The 23,572-nt window shown below is 34.6% G+C and overlaps 1 protein-coding gene across 1 annotated transcript in view; it reads left to right on the top strand.

Annotated features, from left to right (window-relative positions):
* Positions 1-23,572, top strand: part of VWDE (von Willebrand factor D and EGF domains) — a 62,348-nt gene that overhangs the window by 12,274 nt on the left and 26,502 nt on the right. Inside the window, 9 exon segments of the mRNA XM_087435045.1 lie at positions 5,906-5,971; positions 9,020-9,267; positions 10,310-10,399; positions 12,152-12,296; positions 16,456-16,673; positions 16,928-17,001; positions 18,410-18,680; positions 21,041-21,249; positions 21,401-22,368. Coding sequence (XP_087291171.1) covers positions 5,906-5,971; positions 9,020-9,267; positions 10,310-10,399; positions 12,152-12,296; positions 16,456-16,673; positions 16,928-17,001; positions 18,410-18,680; positions 21,041-21,249; positions 21,401-22,368 — 2,289 coding nt within the window.

Here is a 23,572-nt window from a genome sequence, read left to right as displayed (position 1 = left end):
GATTCTTTGCCAAGATCTTAAAATCCTCAAAAATATTTGTTGACGTGAAAGTATCAGAGAAGATTTCTTGTCATTTCCCCCCTGAACATATAAAAATTCTTTGGTCTCCTCCTGCCCCTTCACCCTTTTCAGTTAAGGGATAAAGAATGGTGAGTAAAAGTTATCATGAAAATGTGTGTTTTATGTTATTACATCTTTTGTTCACCAATATTTATTGAATGTTTATCTTGTGCCAGAAATTATTTTAGGCCTTGAGGTTACAATGATGAACAAGACAAATGGGATCTCTTCCCTCATGGAACTTACATTCTGGTGGAATGCCTCAGACAATATATAAAAATAAACTGGTTATGACTCAAAGGATAAAATAAACATCTACGAGTCCCTACTATATAAAGACATGATTGGAGAAACAAATAAATGGAGGAAAGGAGACAAACCTTCCTTAAAGAAGAATTGCAAATATTTGCAGCTACTACTCCACCTGGAAGATGGAGCTTAATTCCCCTCATTTTGCTTGTGGGCTATGCTTAGTGACTTGCTTCCAAATAATAGTGTATGAAAAGGAGAATATAGTGATTTTACAGTGGAGAAACCCAGCAGACACTACATTAATCAAGTGACCAGGGTTAACATTACCAATGATAATGTATGTTGATATCATGGACCTATTGATAACATGTAATAAGACGCACTTCTCCATTGTGGTATTCTTCCCCAAAAGCCGTAACCCAGTATAATCATGAGAAAATTCACATAAACCCAAAATTGAGAAACATTTTACAGAAGATTTGAATAGTACTCTTGAAAAGTGTCCAAATCATGAAAAAGTGAGAAAATGTCCCAGATTGGAAAGGAATAAGGAAATATGATGATGATATCCTGGATTGGATACTGGACTAGAAAAGAGCATTAGGGGAAAACGGGTAAAATCTGAATAGAGCCTTCAGGCAATAGGAGTGTGCTGTGTTCACAAGAGGGAAAGCAGGACGGGGATGTTGGATCTCAGTGAGCCAGGGAGAGCATCACAGGACATGGACCTGGCAGGGCAGCAGGGTCTAATGTTTAGGGAGCTCTGCATTTTATTATCTGTGCATTGAGAAGTTCTTGGAGAATTATCCTGCGAGAGTTAGCCACTAAATCTGCACATTTCTACACAGCTGCTGGCCAGCTAAACCTGGCTGAAAAGCAGTATGTTCAATAAGGAAGGGCAGCATCTGCTCGGTTGACAGAGCTCGTGTATTCACCGGAAAGGAGGAAATCCAGAGAGTTGCATCAGCTTCATTGAGTGGCCAAGATGAGAGATTTTGAAAAATGTCTTTTTGGTATTTTTCAATAGTCTTGGCATCAAAAAATAGTTAATTTTTATAAAATTTCAAATAACATTACCAGGGATTTGTGGAAAATTCTGTAGGTGTTTCAGTGGAAGAAACCAACAATTTCTCTACATTAAGAAATATTGACAACTATTAAAAATGAAAACAAAACTTAGACGCCAGAGAATACCGTAAAGTACAAATCATCACTTCAACAGAAATATTATTATTGTTTAGTACATTGAATTTAAAAACTCAATATTTAAAATGTGCATTTTCATGACACGTGCATAAAACATATTTCCTGTCGTCTTAATCTCATTACCCGCCACTCCATTTCTCAAGCTTGAATATTCAAAATTATTTCTTTCATTCTCCATATTCAAGTCCTCCTACTGGTTTTACGGAAAGGGAATTTCTGGGAGATGATGGTTATTTTTTACTCATAATGTATTATTATTAATCAGACATACACATGAATTATCCTCTCTGATTTGCCAATAAAAGCTTACCTTGAAACACCATTCAGACTTGAATTAGACTTCACGGCTAGCAAACAAAAATGAGTCACTTAATCCACTGAAGAGTTTCTTTTTCTTGCTTACCAAGAATCTGGAGCAGATGTTCGCTGCCGATGGTGATTTGGCCACTTTACAATGTCATGCTGAGGTCTCTGTGAGTCTCTAGGCTTTTCCTTTGTGGTGACAGGATGAAGGTCTAGTTTTAGCCTTTTTATCTGCATTTTAGACAGGATAAAAGGGAAAGCCCAAAGAGTAGAAAAGGGGTTGTACTAACTGAAACTTACCCCCTTCAAGGAGCTTATTTGGAAAAAGCCTTATCACAACTACTTCAGAAGAATTCTCTGACTCGTCTCTGTCTTTAAAAGTAGTCTGTGAAAGGTAGTTTTTTACTTGGACATATTTCTGCCCCAACCAATAGCACACCTATGGCTATTGGGTAGGCAACAGTCAGTTATATTTAGCTTAAAAATCTTCAAAACAGCCAACAGTAAAGAAAAATATTTTCACTTTAATATATCCTCATGACTATGTTTTGTTTTTTATAATTCATACATCATTTTCACACAATTTATCTATCCTTAGAGACTTCTAGAAGCCAAATAAGAAATGAAACATTAATTCAAGATTATACTTGTAATCAATGCCATTCAAACAAAGATTTATATATTTTCTTTATTTAGAAGAATCTATAGAAGAAATATTTTTCACATTTTCTGTATTTCTAGTTAGAAAGATAGTTAGGTCCTTATGCTATATATGAAAAGGAATCATATCAATTGAAAGTAGGCTATGAGAAGTTAAAGATGTATACTATAAACCCTATAGCACCGACTAAAAAAATGAAAAACAAAATATTGTAGCTAATCAGCCAATAAGTGAGATAAAATGGAATCATAAAATATACTCAATTTTTTTAAAGATGTAGAATAAGGTGAAAAGTGCCAATAGGACAAATAAAAAACAGCAACATGGCAGTTTTAAACCTTACAATATTAATAATCACATTAAATATATATGGTCTAAACACCCCAAATGAAAGTCATAAATTGTCAGATTGGATTAAAAAGCAAGACTCAACTGTAAGCTGCCCAGAAAAACCCACTTTAAATATAAAGAAAAATGAAGTTGAAAGTATAAAGATAAAAAAAAGATATACCTAGGTAACACAAAATACAATAAATCTAGAGTGGCTATATTAATATTAGACAAAGTAGATTATAGAGCAAAGAATATTACCTGGAAAAGGAAGGGTCTTTTCCCAATGATAAAATGGTCAATTCAACAACAGGACATGACAATTCTAAATACTTATGTACCTAACAGCAGAGATTCAAAATACATGAAGCAAAACCTACAGATCTTCAAGAAGAAATAGGCGAATCTACAATTTATGTTGGAGAGTAACACCCATCTGTCAATAATTGAGCATGTAGAAACAAAAACAGCAAAAATGGAGGAGATTAGAAAAACTCCATCAAACAACTTGATCTAAATGACATTCAGAGAAGATTCCACAAAATGATAGAATAGTCCCTATTCTTTACAAATGCACATGAAACATTTACCAAGGTAGATCACATTCTGGGCCTTAAATTAAGGAAATTAGAATATTAGAAAAAGTTTGAAGTTAATTAAAAGAAAAACCCACTAAACATATATATTTGAAAACAAGAAAAGTCAAAAAGTAAAGACCCCAGTTTATACATTGAGACTAAAAGAAGAAGCACAAATGAGACCTAGAGTAAGCAGACAAAAGGAAATAATGATCAGAGTGAAAATCAATGAACCAGAATACACAAGACACAGAAAACTCAAGAAAATCAGAAGCTGGTTCTTTGAGAAATTCAATAAAATTAATAAATCTCTAGCCAATTCTATCAGTGAAAAAGATAAGATAGAAATTACCAATATCAGAAATAAGAGAGGTGATACAACTACAGATTCTACAGATATTACAAGTATAAAAAAAGGATTATTGTGAATAACTCTGCCAACACATTTGACAACTTAAATGAAGTAGACAAATTTCTTGAAGTACAAGAAAACCAAAGCTCACTCAAAAGAAATAGATGACCTCAATGGCCTTATAGCTATTAAGGGAATTATATTTCTAGTTAAAATCTATCCCAGAAACAAAATAAAACAACACAAAAAACCCAGGCCCAGATGTCTTGGGAATTCTTCCAAACATTTAAGGAGAAAATAATACCAATTTTACACAACTCTTCCAGAAAAATGAAGAGGAAGAACTGACTCTAAACTTCACTGAGGTCAGTATTATTCTGAAACTAAAACTAGCCAGAGACGTTACAAGAAAAGAAAACTATAGAACAGTATTCCTCATGAATATAAATGCAAATAACATGATCATCTATTTAGAAAATCCAATGGAATCTACAAAACAGCTACTGGAGCTGTTGAGTTTAGCATACTGAAAGGAAAAATATCAACATATAAAAATCATTTGTGTGTCTTTATACCAGCAATGAACAATCAGAAATTTCATCTAAAAATTATAGTACCAATATATGAAATACTTAGGAATAAATATGGAAAAAGATGCACAAGACCTATAAAGTGGAAACTATAAAATTCTGTTGAGAGAAATTATAGAAGACCTAAAGTAATGGAGAGGTAAGCCATATTCATGGATCAAAAGATTCAATTATTTTTTTTTTTTTGTGAGGAGGACCAGCCCTGAGCTAACATCTGCCAATGCTCCTCTTTTTTGCTGAGGAAGACTGGCCCTGGGCTAACATCTGTGCCCATCTTCCTCTACTTTATATGGGACGCCGCCACAGCATGGCTTGCCAAGCAGTGCGTTGGTGTGCACCCGGGACCGAACCTGCAAACCCTGGGCTGCTGCAGCAGAGCGCGCGCACTTAACCGCCACTGGGCTGACCCCAAAAGATTCAATTTTAAGCTGTCAGTTCTCCTCAAAATGATTTACAGTTCTAAAACAGTCCTAATCAATAACCCAGCATGCTTTTTTGTGGAAATCGATGAATTCATTCTAAAATTTGTATGGAAATACAAAGTACCTGCAATATCCAAAACTACTTTGACAAGGAAAAAAGTTGGACAAATTACACTACCTGCCTTTCAGACTTATTCTAAAGTGACCGTAATCTACAGAGTGTTATATTAGCAAGAAGATAGGCAGATAGATCAATGGAAAAGAATAGAGAGTCCGGAAATAAACCAACACACATGTAGTTAACTGATTTCAACACAGGAACATAGTCAACTCCATAGAAGCAGTGTAGTGTTTTCAGCAATTTGGATATCTATGTACAAAAACAAAAAGTGAACGGTGATCAAAATCCAAAAGAAAAAATAACTCACAATGGATTGTTAGTTTGGGTGGCAATAACAGAAAACAAGTAGAAATAACGTAAAAAAAAAAAAAAAAAAAGATCAACTCTAAGGATTTTAGAATATGTCATTGAATCTGAGGAAGAGTTAAATAGGGAAGGCCTCAGAGGGTGTGGGCAATAGAGCAGCTCCCATGATCTTGGCCACAGGAGTTTGTAGTCATCCCTGTAAACCTCCATCATTAACTTGACTCAGCTGTCAACTCCTCATCTCTCAGTTTAAATTCTAAATTCTTCCAGGAAGCAATCTGATGAGCCTATCTTTGTTTAGGTAGTTACCCTTGCTCCAATGAACCGAGTTTGGCATTGGGTTTTAAGTATTAGCATGACAGTGCTCGACTCATTTCTGTAATCCTGTACATGATATGGGGGAGGCAATTCCCAAGGAAGGGGTACCAAACCAACTGTTATATAAATTTCTGGAGATTATAGTGTTTCATTACTTAATAACGCAGACTACAATTTAAAATAAGATATGAAAGCTATAATTGTTTCAAAATATGGTCTCAAATTATCTGCATTTGACCTCTCCTTAAAAGGGAAAAAATTTATTGTGAATAAAATGAGAAAAAGTAAGTCTTAGTCTGTATTAAAACATGCTTCTCCAAAGAATTGTCATCTCAGAGACTATATACATATATATATATATCTTTATGCTCGGTTGAATAAATATACAAACCTTAACCTTTTGCAGCTATTTCTGATGCAAAATTACACCCACGTGGTCCAGACGAAATTGAAATTGGAGGTGACTGTGTTCGTATCACATTTTATTTTTTTAATAATGTATTTATAAACTAATAATTACAACAGGCTTTTGTGTTCTGTGACTTACCTTAGATGTTAAATTACGTTAATATTTGGCAATGTTCCAGTCTAGTGGATATCAAAAATAAAAATCACTTTATTGTGCCTTTAAGAAATAGTCTTGGAGTGGCAATGGTACAGAAAGTTGAGCATGTTCATATCCTACATACGTGTATATACTGGTAGAAATTTTGGTGAGAAAATTTGGCAATATATCTCAACAATCCTAAAAATTCGCATGTATTTGTTCCTAGCAATTCCACTTCCAAAAACCTAGCTGGAGAAATATTTTTAAGCGTGCAAGCACAATATTTATAACAGCATTTTTCTAATAATATGAAAACAATAAATTGCAAATATCCAATAACTGCTGATTGATTCAATTTTTAATGTATACATATAATAAAATATTTGTAAACAATATTAAAATGCAGAAATACATTCTTTGACATTAGTAAATATTCACAGTATATTGTAGCTAAGAAATCAGATTATGCATCACAATCTCTTTTTGTTTTCCAGGAATGATTGCATTTGTACCAAGTAAATCTTGAAAGACAAGCACCAAAAATGTTAATGATGGTCACAATTTTTATCTTTCTTTGAATCTGTATTTTTCATTTTCTAACTTAGTAAAATTTTTAAAAGTTGTGTCAAATATTAAGAAACCCCCCACTATAATACCTCTTAAAACAAATCACTCTAAATAGATTGTCTAACAAAATTTACAATGTCTACCTAAACAATGGACAGAAATTAAAATTATTTATTGAAACATTAACCTTTTTGTGGGGCCTGATGGCCAAATATATTGATGATGATATGATGATATTCTAAATGAATGATTGTTGACGTATAATTAATATAATTAACAAAGGCGTTTTTAATGGTGAAATAAACCATAATGACATAAAACAAATCAGGATAGATCATACAGTATTTAGACACCAATTCTGAAAATTAATATGCTTTGTCTTTAAAAAGTACTAATATAATAACCCTCAAATAAATCACTCTGAGTTGCTTTCCTATGCCCTATTCCAGTTGTAAATAGATTTTCCAGCCCATTTTTCTAGTGTTCTTTAAACAAGGTATTATTTTATCTGAAAGTCTAATTAGACCCTGTGATTTAAGTTCTTAAGAGAATAAAACAATATCCCTAATAATAGTAACATGAACCATAAAGTATAATTGTTTGGTTATTCCTCATACTAGGTTTGGATTTTCTGTATCATATTCAAATATTATAGTAAAGCCAACTTTTGCCCTTGAATAAGCAAAAAATTTAAGCTACTTGTTATAGTATTCAGAATATTTATGCAATTAATTGGAAAAATTGCTATACAAAATCATACACAATTTGGGGAAGTAACACTTGAATGAAAATATTGAGTCAAAAGTCGACAGATAAAGCTTCAGGAAAAAATAGAGAATATATTAACATAGCATATGCTAATATTAGGACTGACAAAGGGATAATAATTGTGCTTTTCAAGAAGAAATAATTTATCTATCATTTTTGAAACTTTTTTCTTTAGGTATATTTTAACAAATTTTCTTTGATCTATGTTGTTGAGCAATGATCAGCTCACCCAGATACTGACACGATTTAAAATATTGATTCAAAAATTTTAATTTTCAAGAATTATTTTCCTTTCAGTCATTTGTCATCTCTTATTCCTAATACAGTTATGCGTCGCTTAACGACAGGGATACGTTCTGAGAGATGCATCCTTAGGCAATTTCCTCGTTGTGTGAACATCATAGAGTGTACGTCATAGCCTACTACACACCAGGGCTATATGGTACTAAACTTATGGGACCACCATGGTATTTGTGGTCCGTCATTGACCGAAATGTCCTTACGAAGCACATCATTTCCATAGGAAGTTCTTCTCTGTTTGGAAAAGTCAACTTCTTTTTCCTGGTTTATTTAAGAGGAAATTTTTACTCAGATATATAACTTTTAAAAAATCAATACATACTCAAAAGTAGTCTATTATTTCCTTCAAATATGAATATAATGATTTGGCAAAATATTTATTACTTAGATTAATTTGAAAACAATTTATTATTGGGATTTTGCAATCTGATATCTAACAAAATAACATTTTGAAATATCTGAAAGTACATAAGGTTTTTCTCCCCTTCATGTTTAGGTTAAGGGCTCTTAGAATTTTCCAAAATCTACATGACAGGACTGAAAAATTAACTTTATGATTATCATAAAATTACCATGTGTATCATAGAAAAAATATTTGTACATTTTAGGACTTTTTTTAAACCTTACCTTTAAAATTTACCACTCAGATATTTTTCTCTTTTCTAAAAGACAAAAACAAATCCAAAACTCATTTAAAAACATTGTAGATCTGCAGATTTAATCTTGCAAAGGCCCAGAGGTAAAAACTGTAAAATCTTTCTGAGTTCCTAGAGGGAACTCCAAACATTTTTAACTTCAGAAAAATGAAAAGAATAAGACTATAGTTTAACACTTGATATATTTCACTAAGACAGTATAATCACTCCCATAATGAACAGCTTTCAACCCAGAGTAATGATGGGTTGAGTTATAAGAGTAAATTATAAGAGTAAAATAGTAAGTCATTTGATTTTACATTATAGTGACTATTTTTCATTATAACAAGAAGTTATAATGTAGAAAACCTTAATTTTATTTGTTCCATCTTTTAGAAAAGGTAATTGCTTAAAAGAAGGTAAATTATGTCCAAGAGCTAGACTTTTCAAGGGTAGACATATTCAATGTGCATTAATATAAGCTTGATGAGCTGGTAAATTTCTCTGCTATCAATATTTCTGTGATTATGGGTCAAAATAAGAACGTGCTACTTTGCTGATTGCAAGAGAATAATTATTTTTCCAGGTGTATTTTATTTTTCCTAAATTTAATCTATGAAGTACAATAGTCATGGGCTTTTCCCACAGCCAACCTCCATTCTTGAAGATGCCCAGTTACAAATTATGCATCTTCTTCCCTCAGGTCAGCTGTCTGCCTCATTGCCACCACCCTCTCCAGGAGGGCCAGAGGTTGTGGTGGAGCTGATTGAGTCCAGGCTTTTCTGTAGGTGTGCTTTTGATGTTTCCCCTACAAACAACTCCGTGGGATTTCTCATAGCCTGGCCTAGGGTTTCTTCTCAAGATATCAAAGAGGAGCTGAAGCAAGAAACCACAGTTCAGGCATTCTCTCTTTTGGAACTGGATGGCATAAATCTCAGACTTGGAGATAGGGTATGTTCAAAAACAACTGGGTCTTCTTTTCTTTCATGAATGTATTAATTTTCAAAAATGGATTTTTTTTAACATATCCTCAAAAAAGGTTTTCGTGCCCAGAATATAAAGCACTAATGTTTTTCTTTTTCTTTTTTCCTTGGCAATTGTGCCAACTCCAGTGATAATTGCATGAGACAGTAATCTTAGTGACTATATACGAGTGTCTGCTTTTAGCAATTTGTTGATTATTATCAATGAATCTTTATAAGTTTATGTCTCTTTCTGCTTTTAAAATGATATACTTTGGGGCTGGCCCCGTGTTGTAGGGGTTAAGTTTGCATGCTCTGCTTCAGCGGCCCGGGGTTCGCTGGTTCATATCCTGGGCACGGACATACTCACTGCTCATCAAGCCATACTGAGGCAGTGTCCCACGTAGAAGAACTAGAAGGACCTATAATTAGGATATACAACTATGTACTGGGGCTTTGGGGAGAAAAAGAGGAAGAATCGCAACAGATGTTAGCTCAGGGCCAATCTTCCTCAAAAAAAAAGGTGATATACTTTTATTTTAGAAAAACTGTTTAAATTTTTTCAATGATGATGTCACTTGTTATCCACTTTTAAATACGAAGTCTACAACACTTTATGTTGATATTTGAATAATAAATATTTTATAATGATGGAATTTTTCTCAATTTTCAAACAAATTTTTTTATAAAGATTTTATTTTATTTATTTTTTCCCCCCAAAGCCCCCGTAGATAGTTGTATGTCATAGCTGCACATCCTTCCAGTTGCTGTACGTGGGACGTGGCCTCAGCATGGCTGGAGAAGCGGCACGTGGGTGCGCGCCAGGATCTGAACCAGGGCCGCCAGCAGCGGAGTGCGTGCACTTAACCGCCAAGCCACGGGGCCGGCCCTCAAACAAATTTTTGAATTATTTTTTTATTATCTCTTATGCACTATCTACCGAAAATTAAAATTAAGTACTTAAAATAATTTACATATGTTTCCTCCATAATTTTATTGCTAAATAATTAATTGTTAACTTGTATTCATAGGTATTCTGTAGTGCTTCCATCTTTTTCCTGGAGAAACCACATGTACAAAGTTTAGCCATCGAAAGTCGAGAATTTTTTGCAGGCATTAAGGTATGTAGCACTGAGGATGGATCATACAGATTATTCCTCTGGAACTGTGTTTTTCATACGGTTATCTGTGGATGCTGGTTCCAGGACTTCTTCACAGACTGAATCTTGAGACCCAAGAGTCTGTATTTTTGAAAAAATAATCCAAACAATTCTACTGCACAACAAAGTTTGAGGGCCCATATTAATGAACTAAAGTTGGAATATACTTGTATTTTTTTTTTAATTGATGTTTTAATGGTTTCTAACATTGTGAAATTTTGGGTTGTACATTTTTGTTTGTCCTTCACCATATGTATGACTCCCTTCACCCCTTGTGCCCACTCCCCACCCCCCACCCCCACTGCCCCTGGTAACCACAGTCCAGTTTTCTCTGTCCATGTGTTGGTTTATATTCCACATATGAGTGAGATCATACAGTTGTACTTGTATTTTTTTTTTCAGAAATAGCTCAAATTAGAATAAAGCAAAAGATTTAGTCCCATAATTCACTCCATTGTATAAATTAGAGTTAGAGTATCTGTTTTTTAGTTATCATGCATACCATGTCAAGTACTAGAGTTTTTGGCTAGAGTAGAGTTAACCCAGAAATCTGGGCTTTATGGATGGCAAAGATTGAGCTAACTAAACAAGGCAGCATCTATGGGCACTGCTGGTAGCATGGGGGTCCAAGAACTGGTGAGCTATTCCAGGAGATGAGCAGAGGTGACAGGGGTTCCAGAGCGGTGGGAGGAGTGGGGGCAGTACCAAGAGGTCTAGGCAGATGAGCGCTGTGCACCTTCTGAGGTCTCAGCCACGAGACTGGAGTTTGACCTGGACTCATCTCTAGTTCAAGGACAGGATGGGATAATCGATAGGTTGTGAGAATAGGACTCAGAACCAGGACAAAGCCTGTTCCTTGATAAAGTCCATTTATACACAACAGGGACCAGGTAAAGAAGTGAGAAGAATGCTGTTTTCAGAATAGCATAACCACAGTAGGAGGGGAAGCAGAGCTCAGATCTTGGGAACACAGAACCTTTGGATCTACATTCGTAAGAAGTCAGCAGACAATCAGGGCTGGTGGTCAGCCCCCAGGTTCTGTTTCTGATTAGGCTAATGGATAAAATTAAGTGCTAAGAAATATCTATTTTGCAAGCTAGCCAAGAACTGAGACTGAGTAAAAACTTCCTACCTCAAAAAAGGATTGGGCTATGACCTGGCATAGGACCAGGCCCAGCTTTCAGCACTCAGTGAATCCAACTGTGGAAAGCAGAGGCTGAGAAATAAGCTGAAGGTTGAGATATTTCAGGTGACAATAATATTTTGATTTATGTTTTAAAGATACTTAGATTTCTAATTTATATTAGGGAAGATATTAATAAACAGTCCCTTCCATTGGTGTGTCAGTAAACATTAGCAAAAAATTGAAGAATATAGGAATCTTTCTGTCTCCTTCATTCTGTAGCCCACCATAGAATAGAATCACTAAGGCAGGCTCCTATGAGACTGCCTAACACGTGTGGGAGAACCAAATTGTGCCCTAAGCTCAGAGCAGTACAGAGACTCCATGAACTCTTCTGTGTGTTGCTGATGTTTTTAAGGGTTTGGTTTCAATTGATCTTGTTTAATTAAAAAATTCCAGTGCTTAAGTTATTACTACCAGCTAATTTAGCAAAACATGAGCCGCTGTGAAAAATGCCCTTTCAAAAATTATTATATTTTAGAAATAAGTTCTATTTTTACATAACTGCTCTACATATTTTCTTACACCAGTTACAACCTGAATTGAGCACTGTCTCAGAAGATGGGAAAGAATACCAGTTGAGGATAGAGAGCACAATTCCTGTCGTTTGTTCTGAATTCAGTGAGCTTGATCAGGAATGCAGAATCTCATTAAAACTGAAAACTGTTGATCAAGGTAATATACTAAATTCATTTAATTCTATTATTAGATTTCAAATAATAACTAATGCTTCTTTTTCTTCTGGAAAAAGTCACTGGAGTATACTCATATAATTAGTTATGTTGCATGTTTATATCAAATTATAGCTCTATCATATTAATAATACTGGACAAATTTATGATTCCAAAGCAATCTACATTGTAATCCACATTTATCCCTCCTGGGCTCAAAGCATAAATTAAAAAAGAAAAAGCAATAATGAGCAATCTCCTCCTCATCATCTTCTTTCCCCTCCTCCTCCTCCTCCTGCTCCTCCTCTTCTTCCTCCTTTTGTCTTCTCCTTCTCCTCCTTCTTCTCCTCATCCTCCTACTTATTCTTCTCTTTGCTTTGTTTTCAGAGATTGAGGGACAAACTGCTCTTTATGATTTTCCAAACCATCCCTAATGAGGGAGGTGTGATAAGTTATGCTGAAAGTTCAAGATTATGCAACATGGATCTCAATGCATTCTTTGTACTTCTCTCCTAAATGCAAGCTTATGTTTGAGATCTTTTGTTTTAAAATTCTTCTATTTAAATTGCTCATTATACAGATTGTATGATGCATGGCTGCATATATGTCACTGTCACAGCCATATAGAGAGAGGTGAAATTCTCCCACAGAGCAAGATAGAATATGAGAAGACAAACCATGTACAGCAGTGATTGAGTTGATTGGGTTCTTTTCTTCCCGCCAAACCTCTGACGTAGAGACCAAGGCATGTAAGAGATACAGTAGTCCCCCGTTACCCGCAGTTTTGATTCCCGTGGTTTCAGTTACCCTGGCCAATTGGTCCAAAAATATTAAATGGAAAATTTCAGAAACAGACAATTCATAAGGTTTAAATTGTGCACTCTTCTGAATATCGTGATAAAATCTCGAACCATCCCACTTCGTCCTTCCCAGGTTGTGAATCATCCCTTTGTCCAGTGTATCCACGCTGTATATGCTACCGGCCGGTTAGTCACTTAGTAGCCATCTCAGTTATCAGATCAACTGTAATGATATCGCAGTGCTTATGTTCAAGGAACCCTTATTTTACTTAATAATGGCCCCACAGTGCAAGAGTAGTGATGCTGGCAATTTGGATACGCCAAAGAGAAGCTGTAAAGTGCTTCCTATAAGTGAAAAGATGAAAGTTCTTCACTAAATAAGGAAAGAAAAAAATTGCATGCTAAGTAAGATCTATGGTAACTCTTGGTACAGTATATTGTTATAATTCTTCTGTTTTGTTATGTTATTGTTAATCTCTTACTGTGCCTAATTTATAAATTAAACTTTATCATAGGTACGTGTATATAGAAAAAATGTAGTGTATATAGGATTCAGTACTATTTGTGGTTTCAGGCATCCACTAGGGGTTTTGGAGCGTATCCCTCGTGAGTAAGGGGGCACTACTGTACATAAATTAAAATATAGCCTGTAAGGGAGATTACAGTTCTGTTCACATATGTTTTCACTATAGGACATAAAACTTTGTTTAGTAAATACACCAAATACAATGTATCTAGGTCTTTATGTCTTTCTTATATAATAATTAAATCAGAGAAATAAAGGGATAAAAGTGCTAGCAGAGAGAGAGAGTCTCATGGGAATGATGCACCAGGAAAAAAGATGAACGTGGAGACAGAGGAGTCAAGAGAGTTTATCCCAAGATACTTGACAGTAAACAGGCTTAGCTAATACCCACCTACTTAGATTTCAGGAGCACCATGAGCAACACTGTATTTTGAGATATAACCCACAAATATGAAATTAAACCCGCTCCCTCAGACTGTCTGACACAATTCTACTTCAAACCATCTCTGAGAAGCATGTGAGGCAAATTTTACTACATTTATGGGGGAGAAGAGGGAAAGGATGATGTGATTGATATTTTCCAAAATTGTGTTAGGCAAAGATTTCCTTCAGTTACAAGTATACTTTAAACTATATGAATACTCTCATTTCTGTTGACCTTAAACAGATAGACAGCCAGTTATTTCTCCATAAAATGGGTTTATTTGGGATCAGCAAAGAATTACACTTCAGGGTCTGCAACCATGGTGAGCCAGGTACAAGTCCCCAACAGCAAAGCAGGAGAAGCTCTTTTATAGAGGGGAGGAGGAAGTTGGGAGGGCTATTGTAAACAAAGAGTTCTAGGTGTAGTGGCTTTTCATTGGCTGAGTTGTGACAGTCTCTCATTGGCTGAGCTTCTGTCTGATTAAAAAGAGGAAGTCTTTCTTTTTCCTGTTAGGCTCTGCTATGGACATAGGGCATGAGATCTCCCTGGCTCCAATTTAATGAGGTTTCTGTTTATTAATTTCCACAATTCTTTAAACAGGCGAGCCTTGCTGTAACAATACAAAAACAGGCTGAATGTATTGCCTCATTTTAGAAGTTTGCATGTTCTTATTCTTTGTCAATTAAAAATGATTTCCTTTTTTTTCTGGAGAAAATTTCCTGAGTTTCATTCTGGATATTCCTCATCTCATCTTTTTTAAGTATATCTCTAATTTCGTAGAGAACAAGTTGGTGTTTCCTGGTATTTCTACAAAGCCCATGCTGCTTTTTCCACAGGCTTGAAGAGAACAATACTTGGCCCTCATACCGTAGACCAGAGGAAATGATGCCAGGGGCTATATCTAAGCCAGATATATTCCACGTTCACCTCTGGGAGCTGTTTAAGAGTTTGGATGTTTCTGTCATTTTTTATGTGCATGGGGAAAGTATATATTTCTAGAAAAAATGCATGAAGAGAAATATTTTTTCAGGAATTTTGAATCTAGCGCAGTGTACCTATATCTGACCAATATAACTTTATACCTGAAAATGATGTGTGGAAGAAAAGAAGATAGAAAGTTCCTTTCTTTCTTCTTTAATCTCAGAAGGACTTTGGAATCATTAATTGGATATGAGAGCAAACTTCCTTTCTGGCCAGTTTTTGGAGGAATCTATCCTTTTTGTTCAGTTATACAAATTCCTGGAGTTCCTTCCTTCTTTTTCATTACCATTTTCTTTCCAAGTTATTTTTTCTTGTTCTTTGTTCTATAGGCCAGGGAGCATCTCGAGGTTCTGAATGTATTGGGACACTTGGGAGGTGAAAAGAGGTAGAGAGTTTATTACTGGTGTGGAATTACTTAATTTATTTTGATTTTTCTCTTTTTTAAGATGATGAGCCCTGTATCAATAATTAAACCTGTTTGATGAACCCTGTATCAGTAGTCATTGCCATCACTCAACAATGGATAGAACATGAGCACAAGCCCTAAGAAATATTATAGACATATCTGGACCCAAGGTCCAATTCTTAGGCAGAAAAAAAAAATCAAATTATGCTTTTTGGTGCTAGAATTATCAATTTTGTTACAGAAACAAAGATAAATTTTATATATTGCTTTTGAATTTTATCCAGGTACATATAGATTTATAACCTTATTGAAAATAACAATATGTATGTGTGTGTGTATATATATATGTATATATTGAAGTTAATTAATTATTTGTAAAGATCAGGTAGAGTTCAATAGCTTTGAGGGTTTTTTTTATTTAATTGTTTTACTGAGGTCATATTGGCTTATAACATTGTGTAATTTCTGGTATACATTATTATATATCAGTTTCTGTATAGACTGTATCGTGTTCACCACGAATAGTCTACTTTCTATCCATCACTATGCATATGTGCCCCTTTACCCCTTTCAACCTACCCCTCCCCCCTTCCCATCTGGTAACCACTAATCTGTTCTCCTTATCCATGTGTTTGTTTATCTTCCACATATGAGTGAAATCATATGGTGTTTGTTTTTCTCTGTCTGGCTTATTTTGCTTAACATAATACCCTCAAGGACCATCCATGTTGCTGCAAATGGCATAATTTTGTCTTTTCTTACGGCTGAGTAGTATTCCATTTTATATATGTATATACCACATCTTCTTTATCCTTCATCTGTTGATGGGCACTTGGGTTGCTTCCACGTCTTGGCTTCAACAGCTTTGGTTTTATTTTGACAAAAATTACAACCCTATTTTTTGAGTAAGAGAAAATAATTTAAGAGTAGTCTCTCAATTCAGTGTCTCGTGTTAATTGAGTTATTACATGCTTTGGTTGGTATATTCCTTTAGAAAAATTCTCCATGTATTTTTTCATAAAATAGGTAAAGAACAGCTAGGCTTAAATTTGGCACTGTCTGCCTGTCACGTGGACCTTCACCGGACATCATCCTGTGCTAATGGAACCTGTGGCCATGCTTTTGTGTACTACACTGCTGTAACAGATTTTTCTCAAGATGGAGATAGAGTTACAAACATTGTAGTGGAACCTATAGTTAATGAGGATTTCCTGTGGAACAGCTGCATTCCAGACAGCATCCAGGTCGACAAATTACAAAAATATCTTTATAATTGAAACTTTAAAAAAAGATATGTGTATTTTATCACTACACCTTGTAAGCTTTTCATTTCAAAAGTATTTAGTAAGTTATTTCAGTTTTTAAATGATTCAGTTTTCAATAACTATGATAAAAACAATAATTAATCAAAAATTCATTGAGATTGCTAAGCAATTTATTGTATATCACTAAATAACAATTAATAGTAATATTTACTGAAAATATCTTTGCTTTTAAGATCAGAGTAAAGGATGTCCCAACTGCATACTGCTATTCATTTACTGACCCACATATAATTACATCTGATGGCAGGTAATTTCCTGAAAGTTTTTTCTTTTAGCAGTTTTTGTTTCTTTTTGGATTTTGTTGTTTTATTTTAAACATCATACTATTTTATCATTTCTTAGTCCTTTTCACTAAAAAATTAGAAAGGAAGGCATATAGACATCACTAGCTTGTTTCAAAGTACTAACTTATTTGTGTGGAATGTTTTTGCCTTAAAATCTAGTCCTTAGTAAATGTGAGGATTAGTTGTGAGGCTGAATTTATAAAAATAAAGATTCTTACAAATACAGACCATCATTTTAGCTTGACCATTTATTTATTTTTAATAATGATTTGATTATTTGCTCTAGAAATATTTAGATAATGCATTTCTATGTGATACTAAAATCATCTTTAAAGTTTAGGCAAGATGATTACACTAACACATTAAAATTATTTTAAAAACTAATCGGTTCTAATTCATGGCAAGGATACTCAGGAAGGAAAAATAACCTATTGTAGCCATCATGAATACCTGGATATCTGCCTCTGGAACTTAAAATAAAATGGGCAAGATGACCAAAAAGTAATCTAAGCTATCTTGCTATTAGTATCTGCATAGAAAGATTTAAACTTAGTTATACTGTTCTGGGGAATTTGAGATTTTAAGAAGTCCCTAAAGAAAATGATAAGAATATCTCATTGTTGAGTTAAAATTTTCTCCATGATGCAAGGTAATTTATTCTTTTTTACAACTTGTAATATGATCATTGTCAATAAAATTATTTAATATGAGTAAATCGATGTAGAACCCCTCCAATAACAAATTATACTCCAGAAGTTTGAATAAGTATTGCAAAGTTGTAGGAACTGATCCCACATGTAAGAATCCTTTATGGTTATAATTAAAGGCTTAGGAGCTCTAGGGAAAAAACCTCAAGAAAGCATAGTGGTGATGAATTTAATTCGTTATAAGTCAACAAGATTAATTGTGCAACAACTAAGGGACAAACCACGTTCTAAGTGCTGGAAGTTTGGCAGGGAACAAAATGGACAAATGTCCCCTGCTCTCACGGAGCTTACCTTTGTATAGGTGAAGAGAGATATACACAGTTAATAGATAAAATATAGAGAGTATCTGAGGAAGATAGATGCTATGAAGAAAACTAAAGCAATGACAGAAAGAGAAGGGTGGCAGTAGGTGTTGACTGAAGTGGTGAAATGGAAGAAAAGAGGAGTAAGAGAGATTTGGATGTTTATCACTACTTTGTTTCATTCAATGCTCTACAAATAAATGCTAGTGATAGATAAAGCTGTCAGAAATACAGATTTTTTATTCTTGCATCAAAATATATTGAATGTGTATAAATAAATTTAAATACACATTTTTAGTTTATAACTACAGTTGTGATATTTTATACCAATTCTTAATGCAATTGACTTTTGTTAGTGATAGGGTATATGATAATTTCAAGACTGGAACTTTTGTGCTTTATATTAGTATGTCACGTGATTTTGAAGTCCGTGTACGTCAGTGGGACTGAGGAAGCCTTCACTATCCTGTGTCATGTAACTGCGGGTTTGTTGCCAAAGAAGAAGGTGATGTGGTTACTTTGGATATGTGCAGAGGTCAGCTACATGAATCACAGCCATATTTATTTGTAAAGAGCCAAGATGTAAGAAGCACTATCAAGATAAGTGAATCTTACTTAGGAAGAAAAGTCACAGTATGTATGATTCATAACTATTAAAAATATTTTTCCTTATTTTCTACAGATTTTGGATTAAAATCTGAACTTCTTCTCGCTTCTATTAAACTAGGAGCTATCATTTTTAAACATTAATTTTTTAAAGAAAATAGCTTTTAAATTAACACTGATCTTGGAATAAATATTTTTTCACTTACTGCACACAAATAGACACAACATAGTTAAAACTTTGTCAAATCTAAACTGCCTTATTTTAAGATCTCAATATGATAACTTGGGTTATTCATAAAAATTATTTTTGATAGTGCCTAATAAATGGTATATTAGACAGAGATGAAATATATAATTAAGAAGAAATATTCAGGAATAACTAGCCAATTTTTGAAATGAATACAGATGGTCCTGCCTCAGGAATAGGGTAGTAGATACATGGAAGAGAGTAGAAAATCAAGAAACGGATCCAAGGGCCGGCCCCATGGCGTAGCAGTTAAGTGCGCGCACTCCGCTGCTGGTGGCCCGGGTTTGGATCCTGGGCGTGCACTGAGGCACTGCTTGTCAAGCCGTGCTGTGGCGGCGTCCCATATAAAGTGAAGGAAGATAGATAGGCACAGATGTTAGCCCAGGGCCAGTCTTCCTCAGCAAAAAGAGGAAGACTGGCATGGATGTTAGCTCAGGGCTGATCTTCCTCACACAAAAAAATAAAAAGGAACAGATCCAAGATTATATATATTCATTAATATTTTTAAATGATATGAGTTAGCTCATATCTATGAGCTAACTATTTGTATTTTAAGGTTATCTTCTTTTCATCTTCCAAAAAGGTAAATTCCTGGTGAATAAAATTTAAATTTAAATGAAGTAGTAGAAAATGTAGGTGAATGTTTTTATAGCATTGAGGTGAACAAGAATTTTTTAACATAACATTATATATTTGAATTCCATCATCAAAAACCAAAATGTAAATAAAAATTGGGAAAATATTTGCTATATATAAAACATACAGTCCATATAGAAAATACTCTTATACATCACTAATGTATGATTGGCACTCCAATTAAAATGAGCCAATAATATAAACAGGCAATTCACAAAAGAAAAAAAACTGATAAATATGTTCAAACGTACAAATAACCAACAAAAATATGAAAACCTCAACTTCATTATTAATCAAAGAAATGCAGATCAAACATCTCTCATACAATATTGACAAGAGTAAAAATAGTTACAATCTTTCCAGAGGACATATATATTATTCATATATATATAAATTGAACCTGTACGTGTCATTTTGTTAAAAAGTTTACTTTTGAAAATTTATAATCATAAATAATTAAGGATGTGCATAACCCAATGATATTCATTGCATCTTTCCTAAGAGGGAAAATTACAATTAATCAGTGATGAATAAAAGAATTTAACCGAAACCCTAAATATAGTGATGTCACATAATAGAACACTTTGTAGTCATGAAAATTTTGGAGTAGATGTATATTTATTGACAGGCAAGGATATTAGTGAAATATAGGAGAGGTTTTCAAAGAATTTGCACCAAGATCTTAACATTAGCTACCTCAGATTGAGTAGTAATGTAACGTTTGTTTGCTTTTAAAATAACTTTTTGTAGCGAACACTTACCAGGTTTAAAAAAAGAAAAAAAAAGTGCAATTTTTAAATTTAAAAAATTAAAAGGGAAGGAGAGGCAGAGGAACAAATACAGGTGGTGTATCTTCAGGGATTTTTAGAAAAGAGTTTCTCGGCACATGCATCCAAGACCCTGATCTGGGAGAGACGACATTCCTGTGGGGAGGATCATCATTAGACAACACAGGGTATTAGGATAATTCAACAAACTCCCCTTGCTCTCATTCCTGACTCCCCAGGCAATGATCTGGTTATAATTTGCCTTCTGATTCTATTTGCCTACTGGCAGCAAGAGAATGCTGATTAGCCACAGGAATATGTGCTCCTCTGGAATTATGTTATCTCTGTAAATTGATTACTCAGCAGTCTGGTTCTACGTTATATAATTATTATCAGAGCCGTTACTTGGTAAACATTATCCTCAACCTTTATAGCTGTTTTAATTGTATAAAATATTGCACTTTGGTTTAAATTGTTTAAAGAAAGGAGTTTGGACAACATATCTCAATAAGAGGATCAATATGGAGATCAAATTTCAAGTCAGCAAAATGCAAAAACCCATTGTTTTGACACATAGCGTTAAAAGGAAAGTTGTAGTCTAAAGAGAATCAGTATTTTATTCTCTTTTATGTTGAAGGAGTAAATGAGTTTTGTTTTTATTTCTTAAATAATAGTTTTTTTCTTAGTCCATATTAAATATTATTTAAACATCTTTTATTTCTGATCTTTTATTTCAGATCTGGTTTTCTTCTGGAGCATTTATCCGTGCTGATCTTGGTGAATGGGGCATGAGTTTAACAATCAGAGCCCCTAGCCTAGATTACAGAAATACTTTGGGACTTTGTGGCACGTTTGATGAAAACCCAGAAAATGATTTCCATGATAAAAATGGGATCAAAATTGATCAAACTCTTAATAATTGTGCTGCTTTTATTAATGAATGGAGGTAAGAGAGTAAATTATTTTTCATTTGTGATTACATTAATATTAGATTTAAATTAGTGTGAGTCAATTCTCTTCTTTTTTTGCAACACATTCTTGGGGGAAAAAATGTTCCTGTGCAAATTACTATTCTTTTTTTGTTTTCCATCTGGAAGGATTTTACCAGGAAAAAGCATGTTTGACACCATGCCAATTTCTCTGCCATCACCTGGAAAACTGTCCTATTGTACCTGAAAGTCGGACACTCCTTCATGGTATCCATCTTCTAACCATCTGGATAGTGTTTCTCAATCAGAAATTATTTCAGGTTGCAAAGACCTCACACATGTCAAATTTTCTTCCCTGATACCAGAACTAGATGTCACCTCTGAATATATTAATTCAGAAGCTCTTGCCAGAGCGATAAACAAGCCTACATCTCGAGAAGAAAATAATTTGAATTTCTTTCCTCAAGAAAAAAAGCCTGTGAACCTAACCAAACTGGACGTAAGTTTACGAAAACATCCTGGGAATGAAAAACAAGATGCACCAAAAACTTCGGACAATGAGAGACACACACGGGACCAGGGGAGTCACAGCCAAGAAACGAGGTGGGATCGACGAAACAGATGGAAACGGCAAAGCTTTTATGAGTTTCTTCCTTTATTTGCTTTTCAAAGTCTCAGCCGAGGTGACCTAGAAGAGTTTACTTACTTTTTCCCTGAGGACCATACCAAGGATGTCCACCAAGAGTTTGTCCCCACGTGGCCCACCCCCTCTGGCCTCACTGAGTACAGCACCTTGGCACTGTGTCAGCTGACTCTAGCCAACTCCAGCATAGGAAGGCACTGTCTTGCCTTTCTTGGCAAGAGACTAGACAGTGTCATAGATATGTGTGTCAAGGATGTTCTCCTAAAAGATGATCTTAGCTGGGCAGAAGCAGGTGTGGCCCTTTTAGAAAATGAATGTGAAAAGAGGATTTTGGAAGAGGGGAAGTTTAACACAGAAGAATACAGCAGGTCGATTGAAGACATTCTGTTGGTATTAAAATGCCCCAATTTGTGCAGTGGCAATGGGCAGTGTATGGAATGGGGATGCGCATGTTCCCCAGGCTTTCATTCCTATGATTGCAGTGATTCGCACGGTAAGTAAATATCTCCAACTTTGATATTGTGTTTGTTATTTGATCATGAAAACGTCTTTGTTCTTTTTTACCTTCAGTATGTTAACAGGATTTATTTAGATTATATAGGGGAAAAAAACCCAAACTATATTAATTAATACCTTAATAATTTTCCAAAAGTGTCTCATCTTATTCAGAGTAAGAGCTGAAGTGCTGATAATGGCGTATAAGGCACAACGTGATCCGGCACACAGTTATTTCTGGGTACTCATCCCTACTACTATTGCCCTCACTCATTCCACTCCACCCACTTTGGTCTTGGTGATGTTCCTTGAAAATGCTGAGTTCTCTTGACCTCAGGGCCTTTGCACATATCTAGTCCCTCTACTTGTAGACAATAATTGTTTTTCTAGGACTCAAATTTAGTATTTTTTAAGCTCTGTGTTTATAATATTTTGCTAATTATACTGATTTGCTAAATTTTTTTTCTAACCCATCTATATGGTACAAGCTATTTTGTCTCAATATATTAGAGAAAGAAATTTTTAAAAGTCAATTTGATTCCATTAACCACTAAACCAATAACTCCTGATTTTCTTCCTGCTGCCACCATCTTGACCTTTTCCATCTGCAGACTTTTCCATTTTAGTAAATTGCATTTCAGTAAATTGCAAACTTGATTCCTCTAATTGTTCACGTTAAAAACTTGTAGTCATTTTGACTTATATCTTTCTCTCATGTCTCATGTTTAATCCATTAGCAGCAACTTCAGCTCTAGCTTCAAAGAATTTCATCTCTTTCTCTGCTACAGCCTTAGTCCAAGCCACCATTATCTCTCACCTGGATTATTATAGATTCTCTCAAAGTTTATTCTCCGTGCAGCAGCTAAAGTGATCTCTTTGGAATGTAAATCAGATCATATTACTCCTCTACTTAAATCCCTCTAGTGGCTCTCCATCTCCTTCCAAGTGAAATCCACAGTCCCTACCATGGCCTAGAAGACCCTACATAATCTGAGGCTCCTCTCTCACTGAATTTATCTACCATTGTTTCCATAGCTCATTGCTCTCCAGTGTTCTCAAGTGATTGCTTTGCTGTTCCTCAAAGCGGTCAAGCCTGCTCCTACCTCAGGATCTTTGCACTTATAGCTCCCTCTCACTGGAACATTTTCCACCACAAGTCTTCATGAATGAATTCCTTCTCCTTTCTGTTCTAATATCATATT

The sequence above is a fragment of the Ceratotherium simum genome, chromosome 1, assembly GCF_057802395.1.
Source record: "Ceratotherium simum simum isolate JZ-2026a chromosome 1, ASM5780239v1, whole genome shotgun sequence".
NCBI classification, from domain to species: Eukaryota; Metazoa; Chordata; class Mammalia; order Perissodactyla; family Rhinocerotidae; genus Ceratotherium; species Ceratotherium simum.
The sequence above is the reverse complement of the archived record's forward strand: the minus strand, read 5'-3'. Positions and strand labels throughout refer to the sequence as shown.